This window comes from Nymphaea colorata, chromosome 2 (assembly GCF_008831285.2).
Source record: "Nymphaea colorata isolate Beijing-Zhang1983 chromosome 2, ASM883128v2, whole genome shotgun sequence".
Lineage (NCBI taxonomy): Eukaryota > Viridiplantae > Streptophyta > Magnoliopsida > Nymphaeales > Nymphaeaceae > Nymphaea > Nymphaea colorata.
The window spans coordinates 13,631,556-13,652,529 of NC_045139.1; the positions used below are offsets into that span (position 1 = coordinate 13,631,556).

The 20,974-nt window shown below is 38.5% G+C and overlaps 4 protein-coding genes across 6 annotated transcripts; 3 read left to right on the top strand and 1 right to left on the bottom strand.

Annotated features, from left to right (window-relative positions):
• The first annotated feature begins 28 nt into the window (after positions 1-28).
• Positions 29-6,576, top strand: LOC116247691 (ubiquitin-conjugating enzyme E2 2). Its single transcript, XM_031619948.2, has 6 exons — positions 29-165; positions 255-408; positions 515-540; positions 2,789-2,878; positions 2,994-3,082; positions 6,135-6,576. Exons 2-6 carry the CDS (start codon positions 284-286, stop codon positions 6,261-6,263), a joined length of 459 nt encoding a protein of 152 aa, XP_031475808.1. The 5' UTR covers positions 29-165; positions 255-283; the 3' UTR covers positions 6,264-6,576.
• Positions 6,577-6,785: 209 nt separating this feature from the next.
• Positions 6,786-12,756, bottom strand: LOC116247689 (chlorophyll(ide) b reductase NOL, chloroplastic). 3 transcript variants are annotated; one of them, XM_031619943.2, is made up of 13 exons: positions 12,451-12,751; positions 11,696-11,764; positions 11,526-11,584; positions 11,349-11,435; positions 10,257-10,324; positions 10,114-10,162; positions 9,953-10,038; positions 9,420-9,477; positions 8,755-8,805; positions 8,604-8,654; positions 8,468-8,509; positions 7,145-7,255; positions 6,786-7,055 (listed from the first exon to the last, which is right to left on the bottom strand). In XM_031619943.2, the coding sequence occupies exons 1-13, from the start codon at positions 12,704-12,706 to the stop codon at positions 7,008-7,010; spliced, it is 1,035 nt and encodes a 344-aa protein (XP_031475803.1). In that variant the 5' UTR covers positions 12,707-12,751; the 3' UTR covers positions 6,786-7,007. The 3 variants fall into 3 exon arrangements, with proteins under 3 accessions (XP_031475803.1, XP_031475805.1, XP_049932005.1); XM_031619945.2 differs by lacking the exon at positions 11,349-11,435 and having other exon boundaries at positions 12,451-12,755; XM_050076048.1 differs by lacking the exons at positions 6,786-7,055; positions 7,145-7,255 and adding an exon at positions 7,266-8,373 and having other exon boundaries at positions 12,451-12,756.
• Positions 12,757-12,851: 95 nt separating this feature from the next.
• LOC116247690 (uncharacterized) lies at positions 12,852-15,288 on the top strand. The gene is made up of 3 exons (XM_031619946.2): positions 12,852-13,188; positions 14,619-14,822; positions 15,005-15,288. The coding sequence occupies exons 1-3, from the start codon at positions 13,032-13,034 to the stop codon at positions 15,286-15,288; spliced, it is 645 nt and encodes a 214-aa protein (XP_031475806.1). The 5' UTR covers positions 12,852-13,031.
• Positions 15,289-15,313: 25 nt separating this feature from the next.
• Positions 15,314-20,883, top strand: LOC116247688 (cationic amino acid transporter 2, vacuolar). The gene is made up of 14 exons (XM_031619941.2): positions 15,314-15,629; positions 16,384-16,585; positions 16,937-17,021; positions 17,636-17,776; positions 17,863-17,981; positions 18,166-18,262; positions 18,436-18,608; positions 18,706-18,772; positions 19,180-19,338; positions 19,507-19,780; positions 19,942-20,050; positions 20,148-20,260; positions 20,331-20,406; positions 20,480-20,883. Exons 1-14 carry the CDS (start codon positions 15,467-15,469, stop codon positions 20,631-20,633), a joined length of 1,932 nt encoding a protein of 643 aa, XP_031475801.1. The 5' UTR covers positions 15,314-15,466; the 3' UTR covers positions 20,634-20,883.
• The last annotated feature ends 91 nt before the right edge of the window (positions 20,884-20,974 follow it).

Below are 20,974 nucleotides of genomic sequence, written 5' to 3' on the forward strand. Positions count from 1 at the left end.
TTCTTTACCCTTATATTGTCACATCACCTACGTAATTACGTAGAAATCTTCTCATAAAATCTGGGTCTCCCGGGGCAGAGAGAGGGAGAGTGAGTGAGACAGGAGGAGGGTTTCTGGAAGAGTCTCTCAGATCTCGAATTCCCTTTGTTGGCGTCATGATCTGAGGCATCCGCTCGGCGCTCTTTCTCTCACTCTTAGGTGTTCTTCTTCATCGGATTCTGGTCTCTGAGTTTCTGGTTGATTTGGAGTTGTAGGGCAAGAGGTTAGGGGTGGTGGGCGGAGGATGTCGACTCCGGCGAGGAAGAGGCTGATGAGGGACTTCAAGCGGTTGCAGCAAGATCCGCCCGCTGGAATTAGCGGCGCCCCGCAGGATAACAACATCATGCTGTGGAACGCTGTGATCTTCGGGTGAATCTTCGATTTCGTTTTGCTTTTCCTTCTTTTCTTATTTTTTTTTTCTAGGTGGTTTCTGATTGTTTTAGGGTTTTTGTTTTCCTGGCGCCTTTGGTTTCAGCCCCGATGATACTCCTTGGGATGGAGGTGAGATTTTTTCCTCGGCGTTGCTGTTATTTTCTTTTCGCTTTATCTTTTTTTCGCCCGGCATTCATTTGTAACGGAAGATTGGGGTTTTTGTGCTGTCTTCTTCCTTTTTTTTTTTTTTTTCGCTACGGATGTATGCTGAAGGATGTTGATTATTCAGTGTATTTGCTTGTTCGGCTGTTCTCTTCCTAGGTTTTGGAAATTGTAGCAATAGGATACTTTTGATGTCATTTTGACAATCGCCGAATTCTTTTTTTGCCGCTGTCAGGCTTCGTATGTTTTTCTAGGTATCATGTCCCGGAGATGGTTCGTGCGCTGACCGGTTTGATTTTCGTTATTCTTATTCGTGATGATTTGATATATATATATTTGGGCTGTTTTTCTTCCTCCACGTATTCCTTTTCCTACCTTGTTTAATTTTTTTCTTCTCTGGGGTTTCTGGTGCATTTTTCATATATTTAGGTGGATTTTTTCTTTTTAGAAATTATTTTTTGTTTCAGATGGTCAAATTCTCTCGTTGGAGCACGTAAATTGCTGTTTTCAGATAGTGCATGGTGGTGTGACTTGGTTCCATTTAAGGTTTTGTTTTGTCTATTTTCTTCGCGAGCCTGTGGTTGTTGCAACAATCTCATAATTTGCAATTGCTAGCTTTCTGGTTTCATGTGGATGTTTTCCTAGCCCTTGTATCTTTTGTGCTTCAATCTTGTTTTTGATGAGTTGTCCAAGCATTTAAAGTCAAACCTTTGTGGTAGGTCCAGACGGCATCAAATACTTCCACGATAGGGTTCTTTGTCCAGTTGCGAACTGCTGTCTGTCTATCATTAGAACGCTGCTTCCTTTCTTCAAGAATCATATAGTGAGCTGTTGGAGCTCAGTGGGCTTCATCATGTGTTCTTGTTTTCTCTCCCGTTTGTGTTTTGTAGTCTTGGTATGTTGAAGGCAAATAGGCAATAAACTGGAGTGCTATCTGAGTTAGGATGTATAAGAGCCAGTAACAGTGAGTGAAAATTTGTCATCGAGAGAATATTTGTTATGTTTCTTGCTTAGTATGTTTTACCAATATGTAACAAACTTTTATTCTCTTACTTGTGTACTGAATATTTGATGACCATGAATTGATAAGTGTATGCACCAAAGAGGATTTTTACAACATAGTTATTTAGGAAATATTTTGCGCTTCATGTGTGGACTATCATCTACATAGTCCATATAGTTTCTTTGAAGCTTTAACATCAGACTATGTTGAAGTGATGTCTGTATGTATTTTTTCTGATTACTGAACATGCACTAAACAAGAGAAACTGGTGGTCTTTGTTCAATAAACCTAGGTTTTAACATGGGTAAGAAGGCTGGCATAGGTTCCACAAAATATGTTTTAGAGCGCATAAGATGTATACAGAAATTCATGGTTTTATAGAATATGACTTAGCATATGGTTGGAACTTCCACTTGATGAGTTAATATAAAATATGTAATTAGCATATAGCAAACTGTACTTAAAGAACAGAAGTCATATAATATAACTGCACATAATATAAGTATATACGGTATAACAGTGTATAATAAAATTACAGGACTTTAATTTGAAGGGAAAGAGACTTTTCACCTTCCCATGGGCTAGGCACGTCTAGGTGCCAGCCTAACACCCATGGCCTAAGTGATGGACTTAGGCGACACCTAGGCATGGATTAGGCGACGCGTTGACAACTGAGGTTTCTTGATGCATAGATTAAAGGCAAGGCATTAACCTTAATTTATGAAAAAAATTGTTCTTCATAGAGTTTAAGGTTGAGAAGTTTGGTTGTTTAGTCTTCTTCATGGGGTTTATATATTTGAGAATCTGAGATTAATTGAAGGACAAAGCAGTTTCTGGTGATGAAGAAAAAGAAAGTATAGTAAGATAACTTAACAAACTTGTGATGCAGGATTACCGTTTATCCTTTCTCATGTTTAAAACCTGAATAACTGCCTTTGATTGTTGTGGTTTTGGCAAAACAATTTCAAGATTATGACTCTCTTGTTTTGAGTTTTAGGCTATGAGTGGTCATCATTATATAAAATCCAATTTATAGTGTCAGTGCCAGTTGTGTGCTATAGAATGCTCTTATATGTGATTAATTTTTGTTCCTTACAAGCACTTTGGATTATGTTGTATACTGTATAGTTTACTTGCATTTCAAATTCTTTGATGCTTTCTAGAAGCAAATTTGGTACTTATAATGTCAAGTTTCTCTCTGATTTGTTCCAGGTACGTTTAAGCTAACCCTCCAGTTCACAGAAGATTATCCCAACAAGCCTCCTACTGTTCGGTTCGTGTCTCGAATGTTTCATCCAAATAGTAAGTTGAGAAATTGTGCTTAGTAAATTTTAATGTGTTATTTCATTTATAATTACGAAATCAATACTTCCAGATGTCTGTATTTTCTTAGTGATTGATTCTGTGGCTACGGCAGTCTATGCAGATGGAAGCATTTGCTTGGATATTCTGCAGAATCAGTGGAGTCCTATTTATGATGTGGCTGCAATACTTACATCCATTCAGGTATGGGTTTTGAAGTTCTTATCACTTAATCATTCTGTTCCTTTCCTTCAATTATGCTCTTTGTACATGTGCTTTTAATGGTTGAATAATTCTTCTGCTTGTTCAATGTTTGAATATCCAGTCTTGTCACGTTCTGGTGACTAATGAAATGCTCAATGTGTGAATGCCCTGCCTTGCCATGATCGTGGTGGTTAATGAAATGTGCGGATTGAGTTTTTCATTTTTAGGCTCTACCTGTTTAAGTAAGAAGGAAGACATCTCTTTGGTTTCTTTTCATCTGTACTTTTTTCAATGCCTTCGCAGTTACGTAACAAATGCAGTTACCTTTCTGCATTTTCTGACCATTCAAGTTGTTTAAATTGCAGTATGGTGTGCATTTTATGTGTATATTAAAATTTTTGTGCTAGTGCAATGTTGTATGACAATTTTGTGGTCATTTCCCAGTCCTTTTTCTTCTTTCCGGAAGAGGTTGGTTTAGAATTTCCAGAGTTTCAAGAAAACGACGTGTTTGCATTAATTAATCATTTTTCGGTTTCTCAGAAATTTCTTATAAAATAATAGATCAATAATTTCTGAGGGGGATTGTCCATATTTGGTATGATGCTATTTCCAAGAATCAGCTAAAGGTGGCTTGTCTGACCTGACCTGGCTGAGTCTTCTATAGTCTAGTTTCATTTCAGAGGGAAAGAAATCTAAACACAAAAATATTGCTATTTAGAATATATCCTGAGATTTTCTGATAATAATTTTTTTATGGTTATGTATGGCTGAAACTGGCATGCATCAGATGCTCCAGTTGATCTGTCTAGCCTTTCATGGGGCCTGATATCATCTCATATATTTTAAGATGTTACCTCATGATAAATTAATCCTGAAATGCATTTTTGTTGTTGATAGAGCTACTAAGCATGGTTATCAGTATCTGCAATATTTTGAAGATGCTGCAACGAGATCACAATCTGATGTTACTGATTGGAAATATCACAATAACACAAAATTTATCTGAAATTTCTTCTGGAGTTTTTTTTTCACACATTTTAACTGTAGTTTTGTCCTTTCTTATGTATTTTATATTTTGAAAAACTTTCTAATGATTTTTTTGGAGGTTCTTGCAATTATTGCATATTTTATTGACAAATTATGTAATTTCAAGTTTTTGAAGATTTCTCTGAGAAAACCATGTTTGAGAAGAAGCTTTAAGGGAGCCTTCCTGAGAAATTGTTGGAAATGCCATCTGTGACTATGCTATTAAGATAGCTTACTATACTGATCAACTGTTCAATATGTCAGTTCCCTGTTAGCAAGCATGCACTTTTCATGCCATTGCCTCTAAGAAGTTCCTAGAGGGTGTTTTTATGGAAAAGCAACTCAAGTTTTTGTTTAGCTTACAGTCCACATGGATTTGGATATGGGGGGTTTTTTGCTGCTTGAGTAGTAATTCACAGTCTAACTGGAGCTTATAGAAGCGTGGTTTGAGTCTGTAGCATCTTTACCAATTTCGCCATATGATTGAAAATGAGCTCTGGTGTGAAGAGCTTCTTTCTGAGTCATGACTCCTGACCATTTCTGTGGAGGGTTGGGTTGCCTTCTTGATTGCCATTATTGGCTGTTATGGCCTACTTGGAATACTTGTTTTTTGTGGGGGAAGAATTTTCTCCTACAGTGTGGTTGATTGTAAGTGCCTCCGCACTCTCCATATGGATTGCCTACTCAAGAAACTGGATTATGCTGAAGTTGTGCCTGACCTCTGACCTGAAATACAGGCTTATCTCCTGATGAGGTTAGAGTGATAGGGACCTTTCTCGAAAGTTGAAGAGAAATTTTTTCCAAAGACCTCGGTCGTCAAAATCACGCCTACGTTCCAAGCGCCCACCTTTTTGAGCAGTCCAAAAAAGTTGTACTTTTTTTTCCTAGTTTATTTTTCTACTTTTTTCTTGTTCATTTTTTTCTTCTGCCTTTATTTATTGTTGTTTTTCTCCTTATCCTCCTCGTTCCTCTTCTCCTTCTCTTTTTTCCCCCATATACTGTTCTTGACCTACCTAGATGCAGGTTAGGCCTTTTTGGAGAGCCATCACGAGGCCCTCCTAAGCTTCCATCTGCTTGGTTGCGTGAATGGAAAAAATGGTCCAATTTGAAGCACCTTTGGTTTGAATAGTATGTACATTTTAGAACGACACAGATGAGCACATTTTAAAATATATTCTTGTTTGTTCTGACATGTTCATCCATGGAAGCTAAAATTGAAAGCAAAAAAAGTTTAATTTGTGTGTGCTATTTCTTTAGAAAATATGTATCTAGAGCAAATTTTTCTAGGTAAGCACTTCTTGAGATATCACTTGCTAAAGGGATTTTGAGAGTGGTTCAATCATAAATGCGAGGATGGGTTTGCATACTTTTAAGATCCAATATATAGATGCAGCAGATTCTACTGTACGAGGAGAGGGACTTCCCATGACAGAAATGCCTGCCTGATTTCTGGATTTTAGATATCCCTGGTTTTTTTTTTCCCATTGGTTATTGTCTTGCTGTTAATTGACCATCTGGATGTGCCATAAGACCAATTTATGTAAGTGGCTTACTGGAAGCCTTACCTGTTTTTTAGGGCTGCCTGCTCTAGGATACCATTCCTTTGGTCTTTTACTAGTTGAAGATGCAACATTTCTAAAAGGTTTAGAGTTTCAACTAAAGGCTGTCTGCCTACAAAACTTTCTGTTGTGATGATGGTATGCTTCAGTCTTTCGTAATTGAATAGACCATTAACAAGCCTCTGCCCAAAACACCCGTCGTCATGCATGAATGCGATGGTGGTGGTTTAAGTTTCCCTTGCTCATCTTTGGAAATATTGTGAGTATACAATAGGTACCTCTGTTCCCCATTCCTAACGGGCCCCCTTCGGACTTATGTGCTACTGGCCATTGTTATACATGAACGCTTGGTTTATCATTTTGTTTGAGCTTTTTTCATTGTTAATCTTTGGGAAAATATGGTGGTTGGTTTTATTTTGCTGTTTGAGATTGCACTGATGCTGAATGCTGACTTCTCCTCGCTGCAGTCTCTTCTCTGCGATCCAAATCCTAATTCACCAGCAAACTCAGAAGCGGCTCGCATGTTCAGTGAGAACAAACGTGAATACAACAGAAGAGTGCGTGAAATCGTTGAGCAGAGCTGGACAGCCGATTAAAGACAGTCATTCATAATAAAAAGAAATGGGAGTGTCTAGATTCAAAATGGGTTCATTTTGAACTTTGTCGAATGACTACTACTCTGTACCTCTCTCGCTCTCCAGTTTTCTTAGTATTTTGGTTGTGTATAGTAGTGTCGCAGTCGATTTCTGGCTTGTAACTCCTTAGCTTGAATTTGCTGAGAATGGATGACACTATTTCTCCTGTTGGCATGATAAAAAATGTGTGCTTATCACTATTCGGCAGTTGTTTGGACGCATGAAATTGTGTATATTAATGGATGCAATGCACATTGGGCGCCTGTTTTACTGATTTGATTGACCAGGAATAAAGGCTTCTTCCAGGTCTTCTTTTTGGTGTTCTGGATGCAAATGCATAGTGGGCGCCTGTTTGATTGATTTGGCTGACCAGGATTATGGGCTCCAGCTATGTCTTCCGTTTCTCAGAACTTCCGTCAGAGTTGGTAATTGGATTTCAGACGCGGGACGCTGTTATTTCCACCAAATGGTCAAGAAGGGCTCTTGATGAATAAATTATAAGCTATCTTTATTATGAATCGCTACCATTTCTGAAGTTGGTAATTGTCATTGAATGACCTTGTACAATATGTACATTGAATTACAGACTATACCATGCATGAACGAATCTGAAATGAATGGTAATGGTAGGGAGATCTTTCAAGAATGTCAAGTCTGTGTATGCTAACATCGCCAGAAGAACAAAAATAATGTCATCTGAAAGATTCAATCTTCAAGCATATATCTGTTTCTCCTCGCTCCAAAAGCAATTCTCTGTATCAAATTTGGTAAGTACCGTCACTGTTCCGTCAAGGAGAAAAGCTAAAGCTGAAACACATTTTTGCTTGGAACTGGAAACTAACCGAAAATATCTGGGAGTAAGCCTTCAGCCCAGTCAAGAAACGAATATATGTAGGTCTTGTTGAACCATTAAGAGGCACTGCTCTAATGCAAGGAACAAGGTATTCAGCAACCTGCAGGAAGAATAAAGTGCCACACTAATGATTTAGCAATATTGGTAAAAGCGCGCCATCAAAAGTTCATTTGAGATGACCTCTCCTGATGCAATAGAAAAAGGAAAACCTTCAAACCATCATCAAATCGAACATAAGTGAGAAACAAACACCCAAAATATCTACCAGGGATCTGGTTAGTTAGCTGAAGGGCCATTTGGTAATGAGAATGACAACAAATTGTTCCATTAATCTGCCCTAAAAGGTTATGGCAATTCGTAGAAGATTATGTTTCAGCATTCGATGGATCGATGAATTGCCAACAGTTTTTTAGTATATCTATTGTCAAATGATCCATGAGGGTATCGATGTGGTCATGATCAGGAACTTGCGAATATTGGGCATTAGATGTTGAAGTCAGTCAAGAAATACACAAAAAATAGTCTCCGATGCTAAACATCGACCTTCTCCATAGTAATATATCAGCAACATTGCTCGTCAAGAGAGAAGCATCCGCTCTGCTAAGACGGAAGTGTGGCTCTAGTGTTATCCGATCTTCCTCTAGCAGAAGGAAAGACCAAGATGATAAGCTCACACAAGATATCTGGCTTATTTAGGAGCTATTTGTCAGGACGCTGAAGCTAACATCAACGTGTACAGCTGAAGATAGAGAAATTGGAAATCATCCGAAGCGTGCTTTTGTTATGAAAAAAAACAGCGGGTGTGAGGTTCTATATGCGGGAACTTCCTGCACAGAAAGGAGCATCCGTGCCCTCAAATTAGCATCTAGATGCTAGAGTGATGGATAGATCATCATTGCATCTAACAGCCCTTTCTAGAGGATCAAATTCAATAAAAATATGAAAGGGAGTGAACAACTGAATCATCTTCCACCATTCGCAAATGGCTGCTATAAATGATGCCGAATTCAATAGGCTGAGCTGGCCAGCATCGTACATAATATTTTGTTTTCGCTGCCTTTTGGAGAGTCTATGGTCTGGAATAACCACCCGTGGAGTGGTTCGGCAGACCTATTGTTGGCAGCTTTTGCAAGTATATTTGATTAGTATGGGACTGGACTCCTCCCAACAAGATGGCATCGAAATAAACTTTGTATCTTATCAGTGTCCTTCCAAACACTATGTGGTAACAAAAAATGAAACAAAATGATGGAAAAGAATGAAAAAAAAAGAGCAAAATGGTAGAAGACTAGAAAAAATAAGATTCACATACCACATCTGCAGGCTCAGCAAGGACATTAATGAAAAATTTTGCCTGCAATATGAGAAAAAACATTCCTACTAAATATTTAGCAGAAACCAGAATGAATAGAATTTTCAATTAAAGTAAAGAATGGTTCTAATCTCACCTGCTTTGTAAGAGCCCCTGACATCAAAAGGTCAGTTGTGACCATCCCAGGCTGAATTGTCATAGATGAACAGTTAGCAAAAATATGAGCTGTAGAAAGTTCTCTAAAGAAGGGTCATACAAAGTTCTCTATAAAGAAGAATCAGACATACCGATAAGTTATGCACCATAACGTTATTAATCTCATGCATTCGTAGCTCAGCCTGAAACACATACATCAATCCAATAAAAAATGAAACATGGAGAAACTCACTTTTTGAGATATATTGCCACCATTATTTAATGACTGCCAAATCAAGAGTTATCTAGTTCTCAAGATTATTTCAATGAAAGCTGTATAAGGTACACTAGTTTCTATATTATTGTTTGTTTACCATGCAACCTCTAAGTGCATGAGTATGACAGCAGGGAGAAAAAGAGAGATTTGATGATCCAAATGAGCCCTTTATGAGAAAAAAAAGGCATTATATCTGCAACCATTGAAGAGGTACTAGAAAGAAAACAGGAAAATTAGGTATGAAAAAACAATCGTACAGGAAAGGGTTCATCGAGGATAGTATGACAGCAGGGAGAAAAAGAGAGATTTGATGATCCAAATGAGCCCTTTATGAAAAATGAAAGGCATTATATCTGCAACTATTGAAGAGGTACTAGAAAGAAAACAGGAAAATTAGGTATGAAAAACCAATCGTACAGGAAAGGGTTCAATGAGGATCAAAGCAGAGACATAAAACTTGGACACAGACAATAAACAAAGAAATGATTTGTCCATACACAATCTTAAACATGCTTGTCCTCAACAACAATAAATATATACCTGTAAGGACTTCGTCAGGTGCACCACACTACGTTTTGTAGCCCCATATGCAGCAAAACTAGCAAAGCAAGCCAATTCTCTATATTAATAACATGCAAGCAAACAAAATAATGCATGGATCAAATAAAAGAACAGCTGTAATCAATTCATAGAGTTAATCAACAAATAATAAGAGTAACTTGATAAACCTAGTTGTCACCTTTTTGATAAATGAAATGAGCACTAAAAAAAGCAGCAGGATGAGCATTTACTTCCAGTACTAAATGATAGTTGCCTAATTACTCCTTTTCTTCTGTTTGTTATGGAATTTGTGGCATCGTCTAGAAATATTGACAAGCTAAGTGCACCGCTACCACAGCCAAGATTCCTGGTTTGTTCAACAACGAAGTGAGAATCCTAATTACTCCTTTTCTTCTGTTTGTTATGGAATTAGTGGCATCTTCTAGAAATATTGACAAGATAAGTAGCACTGCTACCATAGCCAAGATTCCTGGTTTGTTCAACAACGAAGTGAGAATCCCGATTTACTATACCGAGGAGTTGGCCTTCCATCTGAACCAGCACCATCGATGTTGAAAACATGACCTCCACGTGGTTGGCTCGCCATCATTTTGATTGCCTACAATCATTGAACCTCAACATTCCAAACATGGAAGGAAAATCAATTCAGGATATGTGAGTAAGAAAATTTTACCTCTCTGCAGCAGAGCATCAAACCAAGTGTATTTGTAGTAACAACCTCCCTATGAAAAAAAGTTATGATTAGCTACATTTATTGTTTAAAATACAATATTACCCTTCAGTAGAATAATTAAACGCTGTTATGGGAACATTTACATGAGATCTTCATCAGATGTCTCTGTCAATGGTTTGTAGCTGTATGCATTGGATCCAGCATTGTTTATCTGCTTTATTACAACATCACCACATCAGGACCAATTTAGGGTTATGCCTATCCATAAAAAAATAATAATAATAATAATAAAGTAGCTTTTATCAAAATACACACTCAGAACAACCAGGAATACAGGCAAGCACACAGTTTTCATCATCATATTGCCAACTTAGAATATAATAACCACAAAGAATAATAATTAGAAACTGAATCCTACGCAGTACGGGCATGTCATGTAAGACCAAGGTATGACAGAGACTCACAGAGAGGGATTTTCTCTCTCATATCATATTAAATCTACTAGCTATCAGCAACAGGTGAACCTTATTATGGTTTTAATCCAAACAACGATCGTTTCAAAATCTCACTCAGGTGCATCTATGTATGTTGACATAGACTCCATGAATTACAACAAGAACTATATAATTGAGGTTAGGCAGACTCTAACCAAATTACAAAAAGATCAAGTTATCATGGAAGTGATATGGCACATATGGATCAGCAAACTATTCCAGCAGTATGCTTCCATGCCTGAATACAAAGAGAGAAACCTAGCTTCACTAAATTATGTCCAACTTTATAGAACTAGCAAGACAGCAAAACCAGGAAGCACCTTCTGAGGGAGAATGAGAGGAAAATGTTGCCCATGTTATAAGATAGGAACTCACTCCTCAACTAGTCCATTAGTTCTTCCCAATTTCTCTTACTGACAACTCAAGTTTGACTTGCTGATTCGAAGAATTTTATAACAGATACAAGCCGAAGCGTGATGCAAGCTTAACCGTTGAACACAGAGAAAATGAACGTGACAGACTAATCAAAAGGCAGACGATCAGTAAATCTTATTGAGATCTTTCTATATTTATCGATGCAGATCAAAAGAGAAAATATGGTTATTTACTGCTATATGCTACCATGGTTCTCGCGACAAAATGTTTCATCTTCTATTCTATAATTGCTCAAAACTAAGATGTGTATATATATAGTCGATCAATTTTGTGGGAAAAAGGAACTGCAAAAAGGTCCATACATACCCATACATCTATGTGGTTGAGTTTTTCTTGTGCAAAAGAAACTAATGCCTTGACATCACCTCCCTCTCTAACATCACAAACTGTACCCTAAAATATCAAAATACAAGTATTCAAAAGTCCAAACTTATATTTCGTCTAAAGGAGACCTTAAAGAGGAAAAAGAAACTGAATGGGTACCCACACATGCTGTCCGAACTCCTCTCTCAAATTCCGGACTGCCGATTCAACACGTTCTTCTGCAGGTTCAATTTTTAGTTGTGAAGCCACTTGAGCTAGTTTCCATTCTGTTACAGCGTGAAAGATGTACACTGATAGCTTGTGGTTAAGGTTAGAGAAAGAATCCATACCTGATCTGGAGCATATTATGATGTTGTCACCAGCTTTCAGAAATTCTTTAGCAAGAGCATACCCGATTCCTACGTGAAAGCCATGAAACAATTTCAACGAGTGATTTCCAATAGTACTGACTTCGTCCGATGGGCAACAGAAACTTGTTACATCTAATGGGCTGATCAATAATAAACAACCCATGTCATTTACACAGAATTGCCACTTGGTTCATCATGAGCTCCCAAGTTGCATGAGTTATAGTGATAACATAGAAACCACTTTTAATCTACTAATACTATGTTCATCATGAGCTCCCAAGCTGCATGAGTTGGTGACAAAATAGAGACCACTTTCTATTCTCAATGCTATTTATATAGAAGGCCAACTTAGTCGACGATGAGCTCCCAAGTCGCATGAGTTGTAGAGACGAAATAGAGACCACCTTCTCGGCTCAATGCTATTTACCACTTTCTTCTCAAATACTTAAGTTTTCAACCACCAGGTTCCCGCATATATGATGTACATGTTTCTTGTTTTGCTTTGGCAGAAAACAGGTTGCGGATCTTCAAATCAGGTTGCACAAACTAGATTCCAGAAATATTTTTGAACAGTAACCTTGTTGAAATAAAATAATTTCATACTTTGATCGGAATATGAGACACGAATTAAGCAGAAGATTAGAAAAAATAAACACCATTGAAGTAACCCTTAGTTCTCCATTTTTTACCTCTTCCACCGAGAAGCTAAAGGCTGCTTTGGAGCAAAAAGTTACCTTTAGATGAACCGGTGATCAGCACATTGTAGGGAGGAACCATTGGTTCCCTCGTTCCCGATTCTGCCCTCACGTTCCTCCGTGATCCTAATTCTTCGATTTTAGGACGGTTTTCAACGGGGAAAAATCCGCTACACCCGCGGAGGTGACGGTTGATCGAAGGGTTTGGGAGCACCGAGACCAACTGCAGCCGATCTGGCTTGAAATTGGGAGGAGAAACGAAGGGGGAGAGAGTCGGTAAATGGAGGGAAGCCATCGTAGTTGCAGAATTCGGAAGCGATAACGCTAGCGCCAAAACCAATATATAGCGGCCATTTAATTCCTTAAAATCCAGAAGGCGTACCAATTTACGAGTTGTTCCCAGGATCGTGCTCGACTTTTCCGACTGTTGCCATTTGCGCCTTTCTTCTTCTCAAATATCAAAATTGATACCGACCAAGTGTGCTAACTCGAAAAACTTAATCAAGTTTTATTTCTATCACTTTTTCTAAAATCGAAGTTTAGAGTTTTCGTTTATATAAATATGAGGCCAGAAGATAGGGCAGCATCTTCCGCTGGCCTACTGTCTTTACCCCAGTTTGATGATACATGTTGTGGATTGCTTTGAATGTAAGCGGTTTGTGGTGGCTTCTAATTATGTAGTTGAACATGTGCAGTTTAAATGCGAAAGTTCTCTTTCGCTTAAGCGAGTTCTTGCAACAAAAGCAGTTCACCGTGAAACGCTGCTCCGGCAATCAGGTAAACCACTTTGTTAAGAGAAGTGGCTGGCCTGCGCATCGTTAAGAAGAATTCTGTGAAGAAATCGTTGAGAGCAACCGAAAGCTTGAAACATAGAGCAACAGTATCTTCGTTTCTCTCTTGTCGTTGTAAACCAAGAGTCGCCAAACACAAGGCGTGAGGGACGTTGGTTTGAAAACGCGGTTCCTCTCCCACAGCAATATGTGGCGCAAGATTCTTCTTCGCCTTTACGTGATGTTACGTTTCTCTCTCTTTTCGTGCCTTTGCTTTGAAAATGAGCGTTCCTTTTGGCCGGCAGATCTCATCAATTCTTCTTAGGTTAACTGTTTTCGTTATAGCCCGCTAGTCAGGTTGCCGGAAGATTTCGATGTACCACTACACTTTATTCTAATTTCAATGTGACGCTGTATTTTATAGAGGAGTCTATATGTTAGGGAGTAGACGAAAGAATACTTAATCTATGGACTTAATGTGGAAGTGATGTGACATGTTTTTGCTAACGTGACAACAGATCCATAATCAAATTCATGGTTTATCAAATTAAGGATATTAAGCTATACATAAGATCCACGCTTAATATTCTTATTTTGTTTATTTGTATTGAGATCATATGAGATTTAAGATAGAAGGGAAAATGGTCTCATCTTAAATTCACGGTTCTCAAATCTCTGATCTAAGACTACCATATGCTCCCATCGCAAAAGCATTACTCTTCCTATTTTAAGCTAATTACAATGACACAATACCTCAAACTAAACAAATAATCAAAACAAAGTGTTCGAAATTTTGTTGGCAATGCGGCCCTTGTTGTTTAGTCGATTTCTAAGGTTTTTTTCTAAAGGTGAACCGTTTTCAAAATAATTAAGAATTAGAATTCCTGTTGCATCAATTTACTCCGTCAAATGGATTACTAGTGTGTTTATATATATATAACGAAAAGTGTGCAAAAGTAACCTCGGATATTCATTTAAGTTTCTTTATTCGCTTTTTGACATAAACGTGTGTATTTTGATGATTTTGAAAAAATCAATGACCCACGTTGCATCAATTTTGAAACATATGTAAATGTCATGCTTTTGCGCTCAAATGGCATAATCTAAAATATCATCTAAATGCTGCAAACATATACGTACGTATAAGGTTTGATTGAAATAATACTTTGGTTGTCTCGACACACATCCATTTGAATATATATATATATATATATAAGATGAGGAGAAGACAAGAACCGGTCCAAAAACGACCTAATCATAGCTGTCATTGGTTTTTGGGTTAAACTATTTTGAAGGGAAAGGAGGTTGGGCCTGCACGCTAATGAATGTACATTACCCTGATTCGGCCATTTTGTTCTCTTGTCAATTATTGAGCTTGGCTTGAACACGCTATCTGGCTCAAATTAATCACTTGATATATTCCACATTTCTGTGCAGCGCCGTCTCCCTTCTCTAGGTTGCTGTTGCCTGTCCCTTTCCCTTGTGCCCCCCCTCCAACAAGATTCCGCCAGCGACACTCAACTGTCGCACAATTCCGGTCAAATTCGCTAATCGAAGAGTGCACGCTGATTTGGATTTGGATCTTCGATCCCTCCCTCTTCTCTTCGTGTCAGACGGACGGACGCTTCGCACATCAAAATTGTAAGATTTCTGACTTGATTCAACTTTAGATTCAGTCAATAGTCATAAGCTTAATGTAAAAACTTTTTACGATAATGGCTGACGTTGGCTGCTTATCCTTTTCAGAAAAAATTACTGCTGTGTTGTGGTATATGATACGTTAGAAATACATGAACTTCGATTGGTTCTTTGCCATGTTGCAGGTTTAATTTACGTGGTCGTGTTTAGTTCATTTTGCAAGGAACCATGGCGTGTCGTGTCCTTTTCTTCAAGGTCCGAAGTCGGCTTCTCTCTCGATTTCCTCTGGGCAGCGGGCAGAACCATCGGGCGGCAGGGCGATGGCTTGCACGGAACGTCGTCTGTCACTCTTGTATTCGTGGGCGGTGGTGATGATGGCCGGGGAGGGCGGGGCCCTTCCTCTCCATCAGGCGCCCTCTTTTTTCTCTCTCCCATTATCGGCCGTCCTCTGCTCATTATTAGGAGTTAGTGGCACGGATTCCAGAGCAGCAGAGGCACACACATTGGAGGGGGGAGGGTGACGGTGAGGGAGTGGTGCGAAACTCCTCACGAGGAAGAAGCGTCTGCGCTCTTTCTGAGGGGCGTTACGCCTCTGCTGGTTTGTCCTGGGAATCCGTGATTCCAGGGAATTCTATCTGGGAAATTGGATGGGTCTTGCCGGCGAAGGGGGGCTTGATGTTGGAGGCGGCGGCGCATGGGAAAGGGGTTTCCGGAGTTTGATGCGGAGGAAGAAGGTCGATTCCGTATACGATAGATCGCAAGGGACTCAGTTGGCCAAACATCTCTCTGTCGTTCAGCTCATTGCCATAGGTGAAGATGATCTCTCTCTCTCTTTCTCTCTCTCTCTCTCTCGCTGCGTCAACTAAAAAGGCTTGTGAACGAGCTAAACTGTTTGACATGTTCTAAGCTTATTTGTGCAACCAGCCGAGCCGAGCCGAGCTGGAGCTGATGAAGAACTTTAGCCCCGAGCTCCAGCCAGCTCGTTCTCACGAGAAACGCTTTTGTTCCAGGCAATACCGAAAATTTTGAATTACACGTTTGGTAGGTCACACTTAACTTTTTTTTTTTCCCATTCTGAAATTAATTGAACTGAAACTTGCATATTTGACAGACGAGCGCTTTGAGGAGTTGTTTTACATGATGCGTATGGGACAATATAATCATAAAAAATTACCAGTTATTAAGTAACGAGCTTATAAACCGAGCCGAAGACTTGTTTGTTCGTGTTTGGCTTGTCATTTTACAAGTTCTTCCTTGATTTTTTTTTCTCAATTCGGTGCTTCTTTATCGCCATTTTATTCTTAGTGCAGTTTTTTAGTTTTTCCCTAAAATTTATCGCGCTTTATGTCGTGCTGCTTTGCATAAATCATTTCGTGGTTGCAAATGGTTCCAGCTCGGTTGTCATTTTTTAGCGAACAATTGGATATATGATGGTCTTTGTTTAAACTATGAGGTCCTAATGTTAATCCTTCTTCGTTGCCTCTCTTCTGCTTTTTATCTACGTATGGTAGGCCAGATATGGATTGTTTTATTATTGAACGTTTGTTGTTTCTCCTATTTTTAGGCGTCGGATCGACGATTGGAGCAGGAGTCTATGTTCTTGTTGGTACCGTTGCAAGGGAGCACTCTGGACCGGCGCTTACTATCTCTTTCTTGATAGCTGGAATTGCAGCCGCCCTTTCTGCATTTTGCTATGCAGAGCTCGCAAGCCGCTGCCCGTCTGCTGGAAGTGCTTACCATTATTCATACATATGCGTGGGAGAAGGGTAATCTTCCCTTACTAACTATTGCTACTTTGATCTAAATATTTTATTTTTTGTCAATACAATGTCCTTAGCTGTTTATCACGAGTTGGTAGTCCTTGGAAGCTCATCTCTTTTTTCTGATCCACTAAGAACAGTTTAACTTGTTAGTGTGTTGCAAAAAGTATTATGGTTGACATAAAATTGACTAGATCTATTTTTCTGTTGCGTTTAAATACAATAAGATGTCTTGTTTAAAAATGAGACTTGATCTTTATGATTGGTGCCAGTCTACCTTCTCCTAAGTTCATGTTCAAATGTGTCTCGTGTATATCTATTGATTACCTGACACTATAAAGCAATTATTTTTTGCAGTATTGCTTGGCTGATTGGCTGGGCTCTAATACTGGAATATACTATTGGTGGTGCTGCTGTTGCACGTGGGATATCCCCAAATCTGGTAAGTAGTGATGTTTAATTTTAGGAGTTCTCCATTTCCATAATTGTCTCAGGTTAAAGCTTGGCTGCTCGTATATGCTTGCAATTGATTTTCATTATTTTACCAATTTCTTCCGTTGAGTTTGTACCTGAGTGAGGTCTGCAGTTACTCTGGGAAACAATTTCTATGAACTGGAACAAATCAATATTGTTATGTGGTATGAATGTTGTGCTGTAGTGACATCTGCCTACCATTATAAAAGAAATTTAGGGTCCATTATCTTAGCCTTAAATTGATGTAAACAAATTTTTGTTAGTGCAGCTTTGCTTCTCTTTGCATTTACAGTGGATTGTCATGGCTCTTAGTAAATGATTTAGTAATTTACTAATTTACCAAATGATATTGTAACTCTAGTATTCTGAATAACATGTGCCATTATAAATCCTCTCCCAAGATTTGACAGTCTGATCCTTCTTTCTTCATTTTCACATGGGGATGTTCATGTCCTGTTCCCATAGCATATTTACTTCGTTATGCTTTGCACAAGAATATTTATTGAGTCATCCATGAGTTATTTTTCTATCACATTGATAGCTGTTGGAACTGAATGATCCATATATTCTTTTGTATTCTAGACACTGCTTTTTGGAGGAGAGGGCAGCTTGCCAGTGATTTTAGCTCGTCACCATCTCCCAGGACTTGACATAGTTGTTGATCCTTGTGCTGCCATTCTTGTTTTTATTGTCACTGGCCTCCTCTGCATGGGAATCAAGGAGGTACACAATGAGGACCTGCACCTTTAAACTGTATTTGTGCATTAGCTTGGTGTAAACCTTTTCATCTAGTTACACTATTCTTGCAGAGTTCCTTCGTGCAAGCCACTGTAACCAGTGCAAATGTCTGTGTTATGATTTTTGTTATCATAGTCGGTAGTATCATCGCGTTCCAGAATGGATGGCCTGGTTATGCCCTTCCTAGTGGGTAGGTGAATTTGTGTCTTTGTGGTAACACACTTCTCATTTTTCCTTTTTCAGCTTCAAGAATTTCTTTTTAGTATTTATGATGTATTTCTTTACCATAAGGAAACTGAGCATGGTATTATCATCAATTTAGGAAGGTCGCTATATGCTGAATGTTTAAATAAATTTCCTTGTCTGATCTCCAGATATTTTCCTTTTGGAGTTAATGGGATGCTTGCTGGATCTGCCACTGTTTTCTTTGCATATATAGGCTTTGATTCAGTTGCAAGCACTGCTGAGGAGGTCAGGCATGCTTAGTGTAATTTATTTGCTGTGGATTCTATTTTTTCTGAACTATCATAGTTGAAAGGAGGAAATGGTTATAAACTTATAACTGTTCTTTTGCATGCAAAGTGATATGTCAGTGTGGTGTTCGATATAATAACCTTTTATTCAATCATCAACTTACCTGACAGGTGAAGAACCCACAACGAGATTTGCCGTTGGGAATTGGAATAGCTCTATCCATATCTTGCTTCTTATATATGCTGGTATCTTCAGTTATAGTTGGCATGGTACCCTTCTATGAGATGGACCCTGACACACCAATTTCATCTGCTTTTGCTAGTCATGGAATCCAGTGGGCAATGTAAGTGATAATCACTTTTGGAATGTTGATAATATGGAGTTACAAACTTATTGTATGGGATTCTTATTTGCTTAGCACTTAATGGGATTTCCTTCAGGTATGTCATCACTGCTGGTGCAACTACTGCTCTTTGCTCAACATTGATGGGTTCCATCCTTCCTCAGGTAGTCTGCTATCCTAATTAGACAAAAATTGGTAACGAAGATGACATCTTTATTGTAGATGTGAATGTCTCTACTATTCTATTCTATGTATGAGCAGTGTCAATGTAATATCATGTCAGCTGCGTCTGGTTATATTTAGTGTTGTTGTTGTTTATGTATATGTTGTCTAAATGACCTATGTTCCATTTTTTAGCACATAATCAAACATTTTCAGCCAATTAGCTTAATAATTTCTTTTCATTGAGTTGCTTCACATTTCATAAAGTACAACCTTGTCTAACCGTGTTTTGTTTTGGATACCCTCTCTGTTATTGGTTTTGTGACTCAGTTTGGCAATGCTTTTTCTCAGTGCTTGATTTTGTCTGGCACTATAAAAATGGATGAGCTTGTGTCTGTGAATGTCTCAGCCTAGAATACTGATGGCAATGGCTAGAGATGGATTACTGCCTTCATTCTTCTCAGATGTCAATAGACGCACCCAAGTTCCTGTTAAGGGTACCATTGTTACAGGGATCGTTGCTGCATCTCTGGCCTTTTGCATGGATGTTTCTCAGCTGGCAGGAATGGTAAGTGTTTTTTAAATAACGAAAGATTCATTTTTATTGGATTTGCTATGGATAGGGATAAACCACAGAAAGCAGTATATGCTAGTGATGTTTCACAAGCTAAAAGCATTACATTTATTGGATTCTCTGGTGTTTAAAACTGAGTTCTGTTTGTTTCTTTTTATGCAGGTTAGCGTTGGAACACTACTGGCATTCACCATGGTCGCAATTTCAATTTTAATTCTGAGGTATGTCCCTCCTGATGAAGTACCTCTGCCAGCATCACTTCAAGAAGCAATAGACTCAGTATCACTAAAGTATGCTTCCCAACAAGCTAATGGGGAAGACCCTGAAGATCCTGGTTGTGGTTGTAAAGATGCTCAACAAACTGCCAGAACGCATGAACACCACTCTACTGATGGATCACTCGGATATCCTCTAATTGAAAAGTATCAACCTGAAGGTAATTTATAACTTTTTTACTTTGTTCATTAGATGCCAATAGTTTCTGTCTCTTTAAAATGATCCTTCCAATGTCTTATGGATTTCTCTACTACTGTGAGATCTAGCCACCCTTTTCATTCATATTTTAGAGTTTGATAATTGTTTTCTTCAAATTTATAGGTAAACCTGATGATAAAAAAAGGCGCAAAATTGCAGCAGTCAGCATTGCTTTTGTGTGTACAGGAGTGCTTCTGCTTACTTCTGGAGCTTCTTTTGAATCTCTACCTGGGTAAATCATCTAGGAACTGCTATTATGGAAACTAGATACTATTGAGTATTGACTAAACGTTATTGCAGATTTAACAAAGTAAAATGTTTTTGTTCAGTCTTCTACGATTATCTGCTTGCCTTGCTGGGGCTATGCTTTTATCTTGTGGTTTGGTCGTTCTCTCCTGGATTGGCCAGGACGATGGGAGGCATACCTTTGGACATACTGGAGGTCAGAATTAAGTTTTATTGATTCCACGATTGATGGTATAGGTCTAACTAAGTCATTGATTATTGTTCAGGTTTCATTTGCCCTTTCGTTCCTCTTCTGCCTATTTGCTGTATCCTGATAAATGTTTACCTACTGATAAATCTTGGGTGAGTTTTGTTTTGTTCATGTGCATTTTGGGGTTCCCTTTTTTTCCCTTTGCTGACTGTTTGTTCTCTTCAGTGGTGGTACGTGGCTTCGGGTTTCAGTGTGGCTCTCAATTGGAATCATTGTATACTTGTTCTATGGAAATGGCCATAGTTCATTGTCAGATGCAGTTTACGTGCCAGCAGCCCATGTCGATGAGATATACAGGAGTTCTACAAGTCTGGCTTAAGAACTGTATGACTCTGTCCCATGGTCTGCGTTTCAACCGTTGTATTATACATTCATTCTGCTCTTACACGTTCCCAGTTTTCAGCATGTATATACAAGTTAGTAATTCCCTTGTAGAGGATTCCTCTTGATGTATTTGAGAGCATCCAGCATGGTGCTCCTGCTTGTAAAGGATGTAACTAGTCTGCCCTTATGGAAGAATCTGGAAAATATTCTAAATCATGCAAATGATAAAGTAGGCATACTTTTAAGCTATGAGAAAATAACTGTGAATATCATTAAATTCTTCCGGGAAGGTAGAATTTCTGTGAAAATAGCATCAAAATATAGTTTATATATTAT